At 31.2% G+C, this 18,302-nt stretch overlaps 1 protein-coding gene across 1 annotated transcript; it reads left to right on the top strand.

Moving 5' to 3' along the window:
- Window positions 1-5,483: 5,483 nt before the first annotated feature.
- LOC114746363 (probable LRR receptor-like serine/threonine-protein kinase At3g47570) lies at window positions 5,484-8,679 on the top strand (the record flags this gene model as incomplete). Its single annotated transcript, XM_028934583.1, has 3 exons — window positions 5,484-5,793; window positions 5,917-8,172; window positions 8,297-8,679. Coding segments are annotated over exons 1-3 (2,949 nt in total), but the record flags the coding sequence as incomplete, so codon positions are not given.
- Between the last annotated feature and the right edge of the window lie 9,623 nt (window positions 8,680-18,302).

The raw sequence follows: 18,302 nt of genomic DNA, 5'->3' as shown, positions 1-18,302 counted from the left end.
AACAGATATCTAAAAAGTAAAATTAATCTGATCTCTTGGGTGACGAAAATCAATATTTTTTTTTACATATTTTATTGGATTTTGTTCATGTTCTATTCTTATGCGGTCAAATTTTTTTTATCCTTTTAATTTTCCATACATTTCATTTTATTTTACGTAAATATTGAACAAGACAAAAATAATTTTCATCAAAATTTAAATTATTATTCATTATGAAACAGAAAAAACTTATTGTTTACAAAAACAAACATATTTTTCACAACAATAGTTAGTGCACTTACAAATTGATTACAATAATTTAATGTTTATTGGCATAACAACTAAAACAAATTATCATTTCCTTCACCTATTGCAAATAATTGTAAAATTTTGTATCCCTCTTATGAATCTCTTAATCTTATTGTTAATTCTCTTATTCCACTTGTGAATCCTGATTCCCTTACTTATTCTCATTTGTTATAAATTCATGTATTCCACTTGTAAACGCTAACTTCTTTATTTATTGCCAATAGTTTGTAAATCCCTAGATCCCTCTTGTGAATCACTTATTGCAAATTCTATTAGTTTAGTTGTTAATAGTTATGTTTAGATGTAAATTGGCTTATCTTTTGTGTAAATCACTACAAAAAAAATATGGGATTAATGACAGAATTTAGTGACGGAATTTTATTCCATCACTAATTCCTTGCAAATTTCGTCACTAAAATTAGCAATGAAAAATTTTAGCCGTTAAATTAGTGATATATTAGTGATGGAATTTTATTCCATTGTTAAACTAGAGACGAATTAGTGACACAATAAACAAATTCTGTTACAAATCTGCCACTAATTTTGTTTTAAATGATTAGTGATGGAAAAATTCTATTACTAACTCCCATCACAAAACATTTTATGACGGAAATCAGTGACAAAATTTTTCAATCACTAATTTTCGTCACAATTCCATCACTAATCAGTCGCAAAAAATAAAATATAAATATATAATAATTATTTCTTAAACTTAGAAATATAATATATCATAATTTTTAAATAATATATTATATAAAAATTAAAAAAATAAAAATATTATAAAATAAAATAAAAATATACAATATACAATATACTTATTATTTCGTTAAATATATGAATAAAAATATAAATTATTAGAAATTTTTTTACTAAAATATAAAAATTAAATTCAAATAACTAATAATATATCAAATTATATAATATATATTAAATTATGTATATAATATTTATTATATATATTTGTATTTGTTATTAGAAATATTATCTATATTTATTTTTGCATAAAAATCTCACTGGTGCTTCTTAGTTTAATTAGCAAAGGTTTCAGCAAGCGTGCAGGAGGTCTCAAGTTCACTCCTTCACAAAATTGAGCCAATTTGTGATGTCGTGATGATGTGGACAATTACAATGATAGACATGTGGCAACGACATGGATAAAGAGATGATGTGGCAACATAGGAGAGAGGGTTGGTGAGGTGGTAGCTATTGATGACATGGCGGCTCACAGTGATGGACACATGGCGATGATGTGGATGAGGAGATGACATGACAGCGTCGGAGAGAGAGAAGAATGTGAGGTGGCAGCCACAAACATGACATGTGACAGCAATCAATTATTGCCATTTGGTATTTTAAATTTACAAAATAAAAATAATTTAGTGACAGATTAGTGACAGAAATTTTAGTCACTAATTTTCATTATAAATCCGCCACTAATTAACGACAAAATTTTGAATTTCATCACTAAGTAGAATTAGTGATAGAAAAAATTCCGTAACTAACTAAATTCCGTCACTAATCCGTTGCTAATTTTGATTAGTGACGGAAATTCGATCACTAAATTCCTTCGCTAATTTGATTTTTTTTTTTGTAATGAATCATCTAATGTTTGTTGTAAATTTATGTGATCCGATTGTGAATGTGTTTAGTTTAGTTGTGAATATATTAATTTAGTTGTAAAGTCACTTATCTTTGTTGTAAATTTACTTAATCTAATTGTCAGCGTGCATTGATTGATGTCTTTGAATGGTTACTTCACAAGTTCCTAATTTTCACAATCACAACTAATAGTTTTATAAAATTGACATGTCAAAAATTTTCTATATACAAACTACTCCATGTCACCCAAATGAATAATAAAGTATTCCATATCAAAATGCCTGAATATAAATTTGTACACATTGTGAACTAGTTTAAACCACATTTTTAATTAAAATATATGAATTTATAAGTCATCGTTTTTTTTTTTTTTTACTTTGTCTTCATCTGTTCAAGTAGTTTTGCAATAGCATCTGACTTTAAATTACTTTTGTGAGTGCCAAGTCACCACAATAACTTTAACCTCAATAAAATCAGTTGTTCCTGTGACACAATAATAATTAGTGTGGTTACACATGTTAAAAACTCAAAATAATGTATAACCTCGTAAACATAAAATTGAACTCCAATTGTTGAATTTACTTGAAAAGCATCGCGTGTAAAATGGTGGCACATGTTTGGTCTCCTCTGAGTCCATCTTCATATGCCTTCACACAATAATTACTATGTTATTAATAACTATACTAAACAAGACATTAAAATTCATAGCATGCAACTTCATTTGTTACATAAATCCCAAACTTGCAAATTGTTGTTGTAAATTTCTTAACTTCACTTGTTACATGACCAGACATGAAATTTCTATAATCAACTTGTAAATATACTAATTTTTGTTGTAAATTACCTAACTTTAGTTGTTACACAAACAAACATTAAATTGCTACAATCAATTTGTAAATAGACTAATTGTTGTTGTAAAAAATATTTTTTTTGTTTCCAAATTGAATAATAATTTAAAATTTGATGAAAAAAATAAGTTTTTTTTGGGTTCAATATTTACGTAAAATAAAATGAAATGCATAGAAAATTAAAAGGATAAAAAATTTAACGGCAAAAGAATAAAACATGGACAGAATCCGACAAAATATGTAAACAAATATTGACTTTGGTCACCAAGGAGATCAAATTAATTTTATTTTTTACTTTATTAAAAAAATAACATACACCTAATGCATATTTATTATTAGATATCTGTTAAATATTAATGAAATGAGACTTAAAAACCACCTTATTAAAATGTAAAAAGAAGATTATGAATTCAAACGTTTTATAAAAAAATAATAAATGTTTGGCTTTTGAAAAAAAAAAAAAGAGAATGTGAATGTAAATGAGAACAAAATTGTGAATCAGTTGTAATATGAAGAAATAATATATTTCATATATCATGTATCATATATATATATATTAGTGATTGAGTTTAAAATATTTTAAAATACTTTTAATACATTGATTGTTTTGCTTCTATAAATCAATATGAAAAAGATAATAACACATGTTCTTCCGCCATTTTACTAGGAATAGTGCTATTTCATCAAAGTCATGAAAAAGTTGAGATTCAATGGAACTTTGTTGGAAGTAACAAAACTTTCTTTCTTTCTTTTTTTTTCCTTTAGGGTCATTTACTCATTTTGGTCTTCTAGCTTTACATTGTAATTTTAGTTTATCCTCATAGGAGTGCAGTGATATTTCAGACTTTTATGGGAGCATTTTGAAATTAAATCTCTTTAGAGGGTGTTAAATGAAATTCTCCCTATTAAAAAAATTCTTGTAAATAATTTTTTAAAATTAAAAAAAAAGCCAAAATTACGCAAAATCACTTGTAAGTTTATGGAGATTGACTTGTAAATATTAAAAAGGAAATCATTTTATAGATATTCAATGATTCTTGCACTCAATTTTTAATTTGGTAGCTACAGGATTTTTTTCTCTTAATTAAATTATTTAATTTTGCCCCATTAGCATGGTTACTTTAGTGTCAATACAGGGACTAATAATGCTAATTAACAAATCAAAATTAAAGGGCTGACAGTACTGACAGAGAAAAATTAAATAATTTATAAATATCAAGTTAAAAATTAAGTATAGGTATATATAAAATAATTTTTTGAATTGAAAAAAATTACAAAATAATTTTTTCATATTAAGATATTAAACTTTTGAGAGATTCACTTATAAATATTAAGGGTTTATTTGTAAATTTTTCTGGAATTGAATGAATTCTATATGGAAGTCTAATTGAATCATACCAAACAAGCAAAAGCAAGGATATCATTTCCGTCTTTTAAATTCCAGCGTGCTCAATGGGTCATTAAAAAAAAAAAGGAGTTGGATGATCTAATACGTTCACAAGGGGATTTCTAAATTTATGTATGTGATTTAAATTATGTTAGTTGTAGTCGTTTAATTTGTTTTAGTTAAATACCTGTTATGACAAGAAAAAATGATTTAGCTAAGGACGCCGGTGATGATTATTTAATTTGATTCGAGATAGTCAATTTTTTACTATAAGACCAAGAATATTAAGATTAAAGTTCTCCCCACAATTGCTCTTTTTAGGATTTAAGCTTATATTTATGGAATGAGATCACTCATCACCTTAAACAACAGTTTGTTGGTTGGAATGAGCTTATTGCATACGGCATATTAGTTGTTTATATGGCCGACATGAATCCGACCCCTTTCAATTCAAATATCTAAAAGAAAACTGTGGGACCACTGCGATAAGTCATGACAGTGCGGCTCATGTACATCATGAAGACTTAAACGAAAAATATGAGCTGAGAACAAAGCTCTAGTCAAGGCACCATTTCAATAATGACTCTGCGGAGCATTCACACTTTTCGCCTTCAGTTTTTCAACACAATCAATTTTCTATTTGAATATTTTTAATAATACAAAACCAAACCTTTAAGATATAATATAAACAAGGTTAATATATTATTCTATGCGTTGTATAAAGTCAAGATATTAGGCTGTGAAGTCATTGCAAATTAAACACGGCTCATAATTTGGATGCGTTGTAGTAGTAGGTCTACGACTATGTCTTTCAAAGACTGATATCGAAATATTTGTGTTATTACGTAGAAGATAAGTTGCACAAAATTTAATTTGCATATAGGGAAGTAAGTTATACATCGAGAAGATGGATTGCATGAAGGGGACTTAATTTGCCCATAGAGAAGGTGGATTGTACATAGGGAAGATGGATTTACACACAAGAGAAGATAGATTGCACAGAGTAAAATGGCCATTTCATATGGATGCTTATTTTCCCCCCAAAAAATCTCATGACTTCACCTTTAACTAGGATTCATGCCCCAGCTAAATTTTCAAATGGGGATTAATCCCCAATTTTCCCTTTTATTGTTTATTTAATTAGTATTATTTGTTTGTTTATTGTCAAGACATATCATACATCACTGTACATGTCTTGGTCTGCATGCGTCCCTTTCACTTCTTGTAAATCAACAAATGAAGTCAATGAAAATGGAAAAGCTTAGGCAAATTAAGAACAGACTAAAGCTCCTATAAATTAAAAGCAGCATACCATTTCAATATATGAATCCACAAAACCATTTTTGCACTTTAGCATGACCATGGCTTTTGCCCCCGCTTCATTTTCATTTCTTTCCAGCTACTACCTTCAACCATTAATCCTTTTCATCTTCTACATAAACTTGATTTGCTTCCAGCATGTCAGAGCTGCATCAAATGAGACTGATTATTTGGCATTGCTCAAGTTTAAAGAATCAATAACTGATGATCCTCATGATATCTTGAGCTCTTGGAATAGTTCGAACCACTTCTGCAGCTGGACTGGAATCACATGCGGCCATAAGCATCAGCGAGTCACCAAGTTGAATTTGGGAGGCTATCAATTTGGTGGGATCATATCACACCACATTGGTAATCTCTCTTTCTTGAGATATCTCTCCCTCACAAACAATAGTTTCCATAGAGAAATCCCATCAGAGTTGGGATGTTTGTTCAGGCTAAATACACTCATTCTCTATGACAATGCATTGACAGGAGAGATTCCTTGGAACTTGACGAGTTGCACTAAATTGAGGATCTTGGATTTGGCAGGGAATAGGCTTATTGGTAAAATACCATATCAGCTGGGGTATCTTCAGAAGCTTGAACACTTTCAACTTTCTCTCAACAATTTAACTGGAGAAATTCCATGGTCTATATGGAATCTTACTTCCCTCACTCGTCTTGCAGTAGGCTGCAACAACTTGGAAGCAAGTATACCTGAAGAGATCGGCCGTTTGAAGAATTTGATGTTTTTAGGAGCACCGAGGACTACATTCTCAGGTGCACTTCCTTCTGCACTTTTCAATCTATCATCTCTCACTATACTATCAGTAGCAGAAAATGATTTGAACATGACTCAGCTTCCACATGACATGTTCTCCACCCTTCCAAATCTAGAATATTTTTCCATAGGGGGGAATCAAATTTCTGGTCCAATACCAAATTCCATAAAAAATGCATCTTCACTCCAAAGATGCGATATTTCTTCAAACCATTTTTTCGGTCAAGTTCCCAATTTAGGAAACCTAAAAGATCTTTCCCGCCTTAATATACAAATTAATAATTTTGGGAGCAGCTCAAATGGTGACCTTGATTTCATGACACCTTTGAAAAATTGTAGCAAACTTCAAATATTAAGTTTGGGCATCAACAAATTTGGAGGCATTTTGCCCAATTCCATAGGAAATTTGTCAACCCAGCTCAGTGGACTATACCTTCGTGGTAATGAGATCTATGGTACTATTCCTGATACTTTAGGAAAGTACAAATATTTAACTGTCTTGGCTCTTGAATCCAACAGATTCTCAGGTGCTATTCCAATCTCTTTTGGAAACTTACGTGAGATAAAAGAATTAGGTCTCGATGGAAACCAACTCTCAGGAGAGATACCGGGTTCCTTAGGAAACCTTAGTGAATTGATTTTGCTAAGCATTTCAGGAAATATGCTTCAAGGAAAAGTTCCTATCACAATGGGAAACATGAAAAGTTTGCTCACCCTAGACCTTTCAGAAAACAATCTCAGTGGTCCTATACCCTTTGAGATTTTTGGTCTTCCCTCCTTATCCATTTTATTAAACTTATCTCACAATTCATTCAACGGATCTTTGCCTTCAGAGGTAGGAATGCTTAAAAACCTGGGGACTTTGGATATCTCTGAAAATAATCTTTCCGGAGAGATTCCTTGGACCATAGGAGAATGCACAAGTATGGAATACCTTAACTTAAAAGGGAATTCTTTCAATGGGCCCATGCCTCCTTCGCTAGCTTTGATGAAAGGTCTTGTGCATTTAGATATATCTCAAAACAACCTATCTGGATCAATACTAATCGACCTACAAAATGTTTCTTTTCTTCAGTACTTAAATATTTCTTTCAATACGTTTGATGGTGAGGTTCCAGTAGAAGGAGTTTTCAGCAATGCAAGTGCAATATCACTTATTGGAAATATCAATCTTTGTGGGGGAATTTATGAGTTGCACTTACCACCATGCCCTAAGAAAGTGGACACAAAAAGAAAACACAATTTGAAGCTCATGGCTATTGTGATTTGTGTGGCTTTTTCACTTTTATTGATATTTTTGTTTGCCTTCTATTGGAAGCATGAAAGAAACAAGAAATCATCTTCAACTTCATCAAGAGTAGAACAATTTCCCAAGGTGTCATATCAAAATCTACACATTGTAACCCAAGGTTTCTCTACCAACAACTTGATTGGATCTGGGAGTTCTGGCTCAGTATATAAAGGAAGGCTAGAATCAGAAGATAAAATTGTTGCAATAAAGGTACTGAACTTTCAAAAGAAGAGGGCTCAAAAGAGTTTCATTTCAGAATGTAATGCACTGAAAAACATGAGGCATCGAAATTTGGTAAAAATTTTAACATGTTGCTCTAGCATTGATTACAACGGACAAGAATTTAAGGCATTGGTGTTTGAGTATATGCCAAATGGAAGCCTTGAAAAATGGTTGCATCCTAATCAAGAAAGTGCATGTCAGTCAGCATTGGATATTTATCAAAGATTTAATGTTGTATATGATGTTGCCTCTGCACTGCATTACCTTCATTATGAAAATGAGGAACAAGTAGTCCATTGTGACATAAAGCCCAGCAATGTCCTTCTTGATGATGATATGGTGGCTCATGTGAGTGATTTTGGGTTAGCAAGACTACTTGCCACCCTTAAGGGCAGTTCTCAAAAGCAAACAAGCACGTCTGGAATAAAAGGGACGATCGGCTATGCTCCTCCAGGTAACATATTTTATTTTAGCTTGAAGTTCTTGAAAATTCCATTCCTTTTATGAATTTTTTTTTAATTTTGTTGATTTCAGCACAATGAATTTCTAAACACTAACCATATCCTAACACATTTCAGAGTATGGGATAACTTCTGAGGTATCAACACATGGTGATGTATATTCTTTTGGTATTCTTATTTTGGAAATGTTAACCGGAAAAAGACCAACAAACCTAATGTTTGAAGATGGCCACAATCTTCATAGCTATGTCAAAGCTGCATTTCCAGACAATCTTTTGGAAATTATGGACACAGCTCTTGTTCGCCAACAAGTACAACAGACAACAATAGTAGCTAGAGGAGAAATTAGGATGGAGGAAGTGGCTCTTATGCATCCCAACCATGAGAAGACTCTAATTTCACTATTTAAAATTGGACTTGCTTGTTCAGTAGAATCTCCTAAAGAAAGGATGGACACGATGAGTGTACTAAGGGAGCTAAATCAAATTAAAAATGCTCTTAGTCTTAGGGAAAAAAAGTCAAAATTGACCGTAATATCAAAGAATAAGCTTGAGACACCACTTTAGATATGTTATTATGATAAATTTGTGCCCTAAGAAAGTTCCTCACTTTTCATGAACTATATTTTGATCTCAAATCTTCTCTAAGACTCTTCTTTTGTGGACAAAGAAATGTCAGTGGCTGTGCCAGAATAAATTGTTACTTTGGTACTTGAATCATGTAGCTACTCCTCCAATGTCTAAATATCTATCCACATTGCTACAGGCTATAATGTAAATTTTAGTCTTACAATTGTCTTTATTGAGGCCCTAGCTTTACAAATTTGCAATTCGTATCAGTAAATAGATTGTAAATTTTTGCCCCTGGGTACAAATACGTCTAGCTTGGTATTTAAAAGGAAAAAAAAATGAAGAACAGACAAATTACATAATTTCATTGGTCTGAGAAATGAAGAGAAATGTAACTGCATATTGAAAAGCAAAGTCATGTCCATCAATGATAGTGATGATAGTACAGTTCTGAATAAAAATGAAGGAAAATATGAAAATAGAACCAGAGGCACAACAAAAGAAAAAATTGCTTTGTTTTCTTAAATTTCTGTGAAAGATATGCAATTCATCAACTATTTGTTAAACTGCTAAATCTCATATCCTTATAATATATATATATATATATATATATAGTTTTAGAAGGAAGGAATATTATTAGAGATTTCATGGGAGTTCAGGTACCATAAGGCATAAGGCAGACATCTGGCCTTCTTGGGAGAAACATATAATTATACTAATTTTTTCTTTAAAAAAATCAAGATTTCTTTTCAGGACAAGAAGTTATCACTGTTGCTGTATTTCTTAAAAAAACCTGTTTTAAAATTGTAACCATTAATAATCCTAAACAATTACTTTTAGCAGAAAATAATGTTAATTCTGATCCTTCTTAATAATTGTAATTTTTAAAGCTTCTTAGAATAGTTATTGGTACACCTTATGAGTTCTTAATGTGAGAACCTTCTTCATATCGGACCTTGTATTTTTGAAGCCTTTCTAGTCCTTCTTTAGAAGATCTCACATTTCTTCTCAAATTAATTAGATTTCCAAAATTTTGGTGCATCCTATTGATCATGAGTCCAAGTAATAGTTAATGTGAAAGTGCATGATAAAGTTGATCAAGCCCCCAAGACACGCATACATACAATGACAGATGCACTGTCTGTATGTAATTTAAAATAAAATCTATGAAATCCGATGTGATTTTTGCGTCCAACAAATGCGACATGAAGAAAAAAAATCTGAATTTTTTATTCACAAATATAAATGTGTGTGTGTGTGTGTGTAGTGCATTGATAGAGGGAGAAAACTATATATAATAAATGTAAATATGGGGCTTTTGACACTTCGACTACTATAAAAAGATAAACTTTCGTCCCTTATTTCAGTCTGTTTTTAAAAACACAGGGAAAAAGGCCATTATATTCATCTATTATGCTTTAACATACAAATATGTATATATATACTTGTTACTTAGTAATAGACGAAAAGCTTTTCCCCCCTAGTTTCAAACCTACAGTGCTATATTTGAGGAGACCAAAGCCCTATCAATCTCATTTTTCTTCTTCTCGTTCGCCACAGGAGCTTCATTCCTCTTCCCCTTCACCGCGTGAGCTTTTCTCCCCTCTTCTTCTCTTATCCTTCAACCGTGCAAACAATGTTTTCCTCCCTTTTCCTTCTTGGTCGGCGACAGCTCCTTCTCTCTTCTCCTTCTCGAAAACTCAACGTACAGCTCAACGATGTGGTGAGCTCCATAGTCAACCTCTCTTCTTGATGGCAAACTGATCCTCCTTTCTTCTCCTACTTGCTCAATGACGCTCTTTCTTTCTTCTTCATGGCTTAAGCTTTGCAAGACGCAAGGTAAGTTATTTGGTTTGGTGGTGCTAAATGTTTTAGTTGTTTGTGACTATTATATGGGTGTTGAAAGTGACTGTTGGGTTTATGGGTGTTGAAAGTTTTCTATTTACATTGATTGTTGGTGAATAATTGCTTTCGGGAAGCATTATTGATAGTGATTGGGCAAAGCATATGAAAATTAAAAGCATGTAAACTTGTTTAAATGTTAATGCACATATAAGGTGTTTGTGAAAATGTCTAGGAGAGAAATTTGATTGAAATATGATAGTTATTTAAGTATCTTCGATGTTTAATCTCCATGTTGAATTTTAGAAAGTTATGGATGTTATTTAAACATAAATATATATCCTCAATGTTTAATCGCGCCCTTCTTCATGTGGCTTCTATGTGTGCTTGAATATGGGTCAATTATTGAACTTTATGAATGTCAAAAGCCACGATTTTTCCCCCAGCAGCCTCTAGCTGATGCAGAAGGCGCTCAAAAGCTTACCATGGTGGAGCTTTTAAAATCTCATGGAGGCTTGTCTTTTGTAAGTTCACATTTCTCTTAAAAGAAGGAAACACGAAAACTTTTTTTCCCCTCGGTACTTATTGGTTTGCTTGTTAATACTTTTTGGTCTTGTCAAGTCATTATTTTTATCAGGGCCTATATTTTGCAGGGTGACATATGTTTCTACGTACTAGTCGATGAGCCTCACTAAAGGAGGTTAAGGTGGGCAATAAGCTGCAATTTGCTAATTCATTTATTTAATTTGCTTAATAATGTGTACCTTTTATTTTCAACCATTTACTTAGTAGCTTGATCTTTATGAATCTTCGCAAACTGAACCTTTTGCTAGTTGCTGGTTAGTTGCTTTTATGACTTTTGTGGATCTTTATTTCTAATCATTGATGATAGAATATCAAAATGGGAACAATTTTGAACAAAAGCCTGTTGCTCCTCCACTGCCTAACATTGTATAAGTGTTATGAAAACTTTGGTATGTTTTTATATTTTGTGGATTGCTAAAATTATTGGATTTCACCGTGTTGGATTAAATAATTTAACTTAGGATGTTTCTCTTTTATTTTTTTTTTGAGTAAAATACATTGACTACCGCTCTATTGTACTTAAATTACAGAAACTTTCCTTCTATTTTGAAAACATATATAAACTTCCCTTCAAATTAAAATATATGTTACACAAACCTTCTTTATATTTTTAAGATTCAATTTCTATCCATCCAACAGTTAGTTGACCGTTAAATTTGACTTTTAAATTTTTATTTTAACCAAAATATCCTTCTTTAACATAATGTTATTTAAACATTTATATTTATAAAAAATAATTTTTCATCCAACAAAAAATAATTGTAATACATGTATTCTCAAAAATTTTAATATGTAATAAAATTTTAATTTCAATTATATTATAGAATTATATAATTTTAGTTTCTCATGAAATATTAAAACTTAAGATTTTTTTTAAATGGCTAGAAAATATTTTGAATGCTTATTTTCTTATCACATAATATAAATTATGCGAGTTTGGAAAGTTATATAAATCATTTAAATTTATGTTTGTATTAACAAAATTACTTAATTTTTTGGCCCAATATAGTAAAAACATTAAACAAACAACAATTTTCAAAAATAAAAAAAATAAAATCAAGGTAAAAGAGAAAATCTTAAATTCTTCAGTATAGTTTTAACCAAGGTTTTGGGATTTAGTATCATGAAGGGTAATTTAGCAAATAGAAAGTGTTTCAATATAAATTTGAATTAAAAATTTTTTTTTTGAAATATTCTTAATGGAGTTAACAGTTTGGGTTTAAGTATATGTTTTCAAAATAGATGGAAGATCTGTGTAATTAAAATAAAATATAAGGGAGGTTATAGTATTTTACTCTCTCTTTTTTTACTTAATTAAGCTAATTAGGATGTTATAGTTGACATTAATTATTTTGACTCTTATGATTGTGGATTCTATTTGTATGGAATCATATACTGCAATCTATTTTGGTTCTGTTTCATATGCTTTCTACAATTGCATGTTGTAATAAAAATTGACAATACAAATAATTTCACATTTTCTTTAAAAAGATTATTTTTGTCTATTCTAGTATGAACAGATGAAATCGGCCCTTATATTCATCTATTCATTACAGAACAAACGAAAATAATGCACCTATGTTAGTCCATTCACACTAGGACAAAGGAGTATAGTCTGCTTTATTCATCTATTTTGGCCTGAACAGATATATATATATATATATATATGTATATATATGCACTATTTTCATTTGTTATGCCCTCAACATATGAATATAGTGACCATTTTTCTTCTGATGGAAACAGAAGAATAAATGCTACTATCTATGTCTTCTTTATCAATGTCTCCTTCTAAACAAACAAAAAAAAAGCCTCCGAAATAGATGAAAATGGACATTTGTCAATATTGTTTTCTCTTCAAATGAATTAATATAAAAGAACTTATTGGAAGTAATAGTTTACTTCCAGCTACACATATGTACCAATTCCTTGTAGAAGCAGATTGGAATTGGTGCTCAAATTTTGTGGGTTGGGGGGGGGGGAGAGAAAAACTCCCTCTATCACCGAGAACTCTAGAGTTATTAAGCACCTTAGGGTGCACATGGACAAGGTTGGACAAGGCTCCGACCCAATACCTAGCTCGAAATGTGAACGAGCTGTATTTTGCAGCCCATTGCCTGGCCCTACCTATAAAAGCCCTAACCATTTTAGATTGGGTATGGCGGGCTTTCTAAATATCTCCTTAAATCCTATGAGAAATAATCTTCATTTATACCTAAAACATATATTTCATAATTTCACATTTCCACACATTGAAATATTCTAGAATAAATCTTAACAAATATCTATATCTCAAGAATTAAACAACATCCACAATCAATTATTCAATTAAAACAAGGCAACTCTCATGATTGTAATTAAAGCCTTAAAATTCAAATAGTTTGCATCAATAACCTCCACCGTACACAAATTGAGAAAAGGATAAAACATCTAAAAAAGAAAAAAAAGAAAAAGAAAAAGAAAACACTTGGAGATATTCCATAAACTAATGGGGATGATGATGTAATTGAAGCTTTATCATCCATTTAAGCTGCAAACAATATTACATTTAAGTTGCAAATATTATATAATTCAAGGGACAATGTTTTAAAGATATATCAATATACAAAACTATTTTTGGCCGTCAACAACTTGAAAAATAAGACAATAAAAAAGAAGACAATTGTATTAGTATTTGATACAAAAATACCTATACAGAGCACAATTCCTAACAGACCATTTGATACAATGAAGGTGTTAGTTCTAGCAAACAACAATCTTAATATAAACACTAAAGTTCTTCCTTTGACTCAAAATAGAAAAATAAGGCATCAGCTACAGCAGAGGCCTATATTACTAGCCATAATTCACAAGCCTTATTCAACTTATTTGTAAGAAAAGCTCCTGACTTTGACTCAAAAGGAGAATTTTGTGCTCACTCGAATGATTTCTATCCATTACCTTCCAATTTTTAATTCAAGCTTCAAAACTAATTTATTATTGTCATCGATATAATTAATTATTAGCACCCAAAACTATTAAAAAGAAATAGAAAGAAATATAGACCTGAGACAAAATTGATGAGAGACGGAAAGAGTAACTGAAACAAGAGTGGCATGCTGAGATTGAGAAGGAATTAAGGAGGAGAGATGGACAAGATGGACAATGACAGACGAAATAGATGAGATTTGATAGTGTGCACTTGCGCTGACTCGTTCTCCACCTAAGACAGGATAGACGATGGACAAGAGATGGAGTAAGTAATTGAAAGCATAAACTGAATGAGAGATGGAGATTGCAGAGACATAGGGATAGAGGAGCGAGTCGCCACTATCACTGGAGAGTGGATACCTGGAGTGAGCGGTGAACGAAAGAACAAGAGGCTCAGTCAGAGGGCCTAGGACAAATGGGAAGAAATAGGAAAATGACACCGAGATCCTATGGAAGATAAAATACCACAAAAAGGTCCCTTCAACCTTGCTAATTGCACTAGAGTCCCAAAAGGACTTAAGCGCATTAATGAAAAAGGTGAGTTGACACATATGCCCCTAAGAAAAGACATGAAACTCTATAGAATTGATTCCCATATCTTGTTCCTTGATTTCCTCCCTCAGAAAGAAAAGCTTGCTATAAAGAAAGCAAAGTTGCGGAGCGTCCTCCCCATCATAATTATTCAAGGCAAAGCACCTTTTGTCTTTATCATCATGGCCAATTTTGAGGTTTAAAACTTTCTTTCTCTCATCTCCTAAAACTTGTGGTTGGCAAATTGGGTTTATAGAAAATTGCTCGGCCCTTTAGTTAATGAAAAATGAAAAGCTTCCATTTTTGTCTGCTATAAACAAGGCAAGCAATACAAGGTGTTGATTCTGCAACTATTATTGCTGCCATGTCCAACCTGTTTCTACTTAGAAGGAGGAGCCGAGAAGGAGAACAAATAACAAATATATTCAAACTTAAGAGAAAGAGGAACGAGAAGAAACGTTGTAGATATGGGAAAAAAAGTGAAGGGAAGAATGGCAAAAGTTTAAAATTTTGGCTAGAGTTCTAAGTCAAATCAAAACACTAGAGAGAGTTTTAAAAAAAAAAAACATTGTATAGGCAGACTATATGCTGTAGACAGGCTTTAGCATAACTTTTTTCCTTCTTTTTCGTTCCTCAAAGCATTGATGTGATTATAAATTCTATACCTTTGAAGATAGTGGAGGGAAGCCCGGTTAAAAAGAAAATTAGGGAGAGCTGCTTTGGTGTAATACATACTATTTAATAAAACATTCTTAATGTTATTTTATTAAAATATTTTTAATCAAATATTTTATACCAAGCAAAATATTTTTAATTTTAATAATTCAAGGATTGTAATGATGAATCATTTCAATATTATTGTATTTTGTTATTATTACAACTAAAGTATTATTATATTTCTTATTTTTTGGTTAGAAGCAATTATTATTATTGTTGTATTTCTTTATCTTCAATTAAATTGTATTATTTTAATATTACCGGTCTCATCCCGGGCTAACCTTGGTCTAAACCACTTACTCTTGAACTACTATTTCAATCAGTTTAGTATTCAGTTTGGTTTTTTGTTCCTTGACACAATCTAATCAGCGCTTTTGTTTTCATTCCAACATTTAATTAATCATATATTAAGTATACCATTTACAACAACAAGTGATATAAATAATAAATGTGTCTCTTTTCTTTTTTTGCTCTAACTTTTGCCTGGTAGCACAGACAACACACTTTGTCACAATGCAAGTTGCTCCTATGAATAACAAGTCACCATAGGCACCTCCAAACAATTGATCAATTTTGTACTAAATGACAAGTGATAGTGAAAATTAGCAGTACTTCAGCAACAATCTACATGGCAACAAATGATAATAAAAACATTTGTTCAAACTAAATTTATACATCTCACTTAAAAAAAACAGCTGATTAGCGACAGAAACAAATTCCGTCGCTAATTATTGATAGAATTTGGGACAGAAACAAATTCCATCGCTAATTTCTGACGGAAATTCCGTCGCTAATTTTTTCGACGGATTAGCGACAGAATTTTTCCGTCGCTAATATTAGCGATGGATTAGCGACGGAATTTCTGTTCGTCACTAAATTCCGTCGCTAATCCGTCGGAAAAATAAGTAATATTAGCGACGGAATTTTTTCCGTCAGAAATTTCCATCGCTAATTCCGTCGCTAAATTGTTTGTCATAGAATTTTTGTCACTAATTCCGTCGCTAATTTTATTCCGTCGCAATTTCATCGCTAATCCGTCACTAATTTTAAATTTGTTATTTTAAATTATAATCTTACAAAAATATATTATAACAATTAAGAATATAATGATTTTAAAACATTTTTAATCTTACATTGGATATATATACAAGCAGGAGAATACTGTTTATCATAATCTATTCAAATTATTTAATTTTTTATATAGAATAATTTATTAGATTTTATTATAGTAGTTATTTTTGAATAACAAGATTTTTTGACTAATTATAAATGATTTTCTTCAAATATATAAAACACATATAGATAATATAATATAATGTAATATAATACATATATCATTAAATTGTATATCTTATCAATGTTAATTAAAAAATAAATTTAAAAAATATTTATAAAAAATTATTTATGATTTAAAATTCAAGATTAGTGCGGTTAGAAATTAAAATTATATTAAAAATATTTTTTTAAGAATAAAAATTATTTAAAAAATATTAAAAAATTACTTTTTCATTAAAATAGTTAGATTAAAATTATCATATAGTATATTTTTAGTTTTTAATAATATATATAATTGTTTGTGTAAAATAATATTATATATATATATTTAATTTTACATAATAAGTCAACAGGTTCATTGCAGCTCAACTGGTAAAGCCGCACGCGCGCACAGAGGAGGTCCTGGGTTCGAGCCATGGAGAAGTCACTTTGAAGAGGAAATTATGTGGTGGCAACACGTGGCAGGCAAAGGTGATATGTGATGTGTGGCAGCAGAGGTGAGATGGCAGGTGAGGTGGGTGGCAGCACACGTGGCAGGCAGAGGTGAGGTAGTAGAGACACGTGGAGGTGGTCCCAGTGATAACGTGGCAATTGGTAGAGGTGCCACGTGGCATTTTATTTTATTTTTTTAAAAAATCGGGTTAGCGACAGAAAAATTCCGTCGCTAATTTTGCGACGAAAATTTCAGTCAAGAATTAGCGACGGATTATCGACGGAATTTTCCGTCGGTAATTAGCGACAAAATTTTCCATCGCTAATCCATCGCTAATAAATTTAAAAAATATTTATAAAAAATATTATGATTTAAAATTCAAGATTAGTGCGGTTAGAAATAAAATTATATTAAAAATATTTTTTAAGAATAAAAAATTATTTAAAAATATTAAAAAATTACTTTTTCATTAAAATAGTTAGATTAAAATTATCATATAGTATATTTTTAGTTTTTAATAATATATATATAATTGTTTGTGTAAAATAATATTATATATATATTTAATTTTACATAATAAGTCAACAGGTTCATTGCAGCTCAACTGGTAAAGCCGCACGCGCGCACAGAGGAGGTCCTGGGTTCGAGCCATGGAGAAGTCACTTTGAAGAGGAAATTATGTGGTGGCAACACGTGGCAGGCAAAGGTGATATGTGATGTGGCAGCAGAGGTGAGATGGCAGGTGAGGTGGCAGCACACGTGGCAGGTAGAGGTGAGGTAGTAGAGACACGTGGAGGTGGTCCCCAGTGATAACGTGGCAATTGGTAGAGGTGCCACGTGGCATTTTATTTTATTTTTTTAAAAAAATTGGGTTAGCGACAGAAAAATTCCGTCGCTAATTTTGCGACGAAAATTTCAGTCAAGAATTAGCGACGGATTATCGACGGAATTTTCCGTCGGTAATTAGCGACAAAATTTTCCATCGCTAATCCGTCACTAATTAGCGACGGAATTTCAATTCCGTCGCTAATCAATTAGCGACAAAGGAATTAGCGACGGAACAAATTCCGTCGCTAATCCGTTTTCGTCGCTAGTCTGTCGCTAATTCTGTCGCTAAAAGCATGTTTTTTTGTAGTGTCTTGCTCCTCCTTAGTGCATATAATCTTCTCCATTATTTAAAAACTCCTCCCTGTATTAAAAA

This window comes from Neltuma alba, unplaced genomic scaffold (genome assembly GCF_004799145.2).
Source record: "Neltuma alba isolate B1F8T4 unplaced genomic scaffold, ASM479914v2 tig00004947_pilon, whole genome shotgun sequence".
NCBI classification, from domain to species: Eukaryota; Viridiplantae; Streptophyta; class Magnoliopsida; order Fabales; family Fabaceae; genus Neltuma; species Neltuma alba.
Note: the sequence above shows the minus strand (reverse complement) of the source record. Positions and strands in the feature narration are given on the sequence as shown.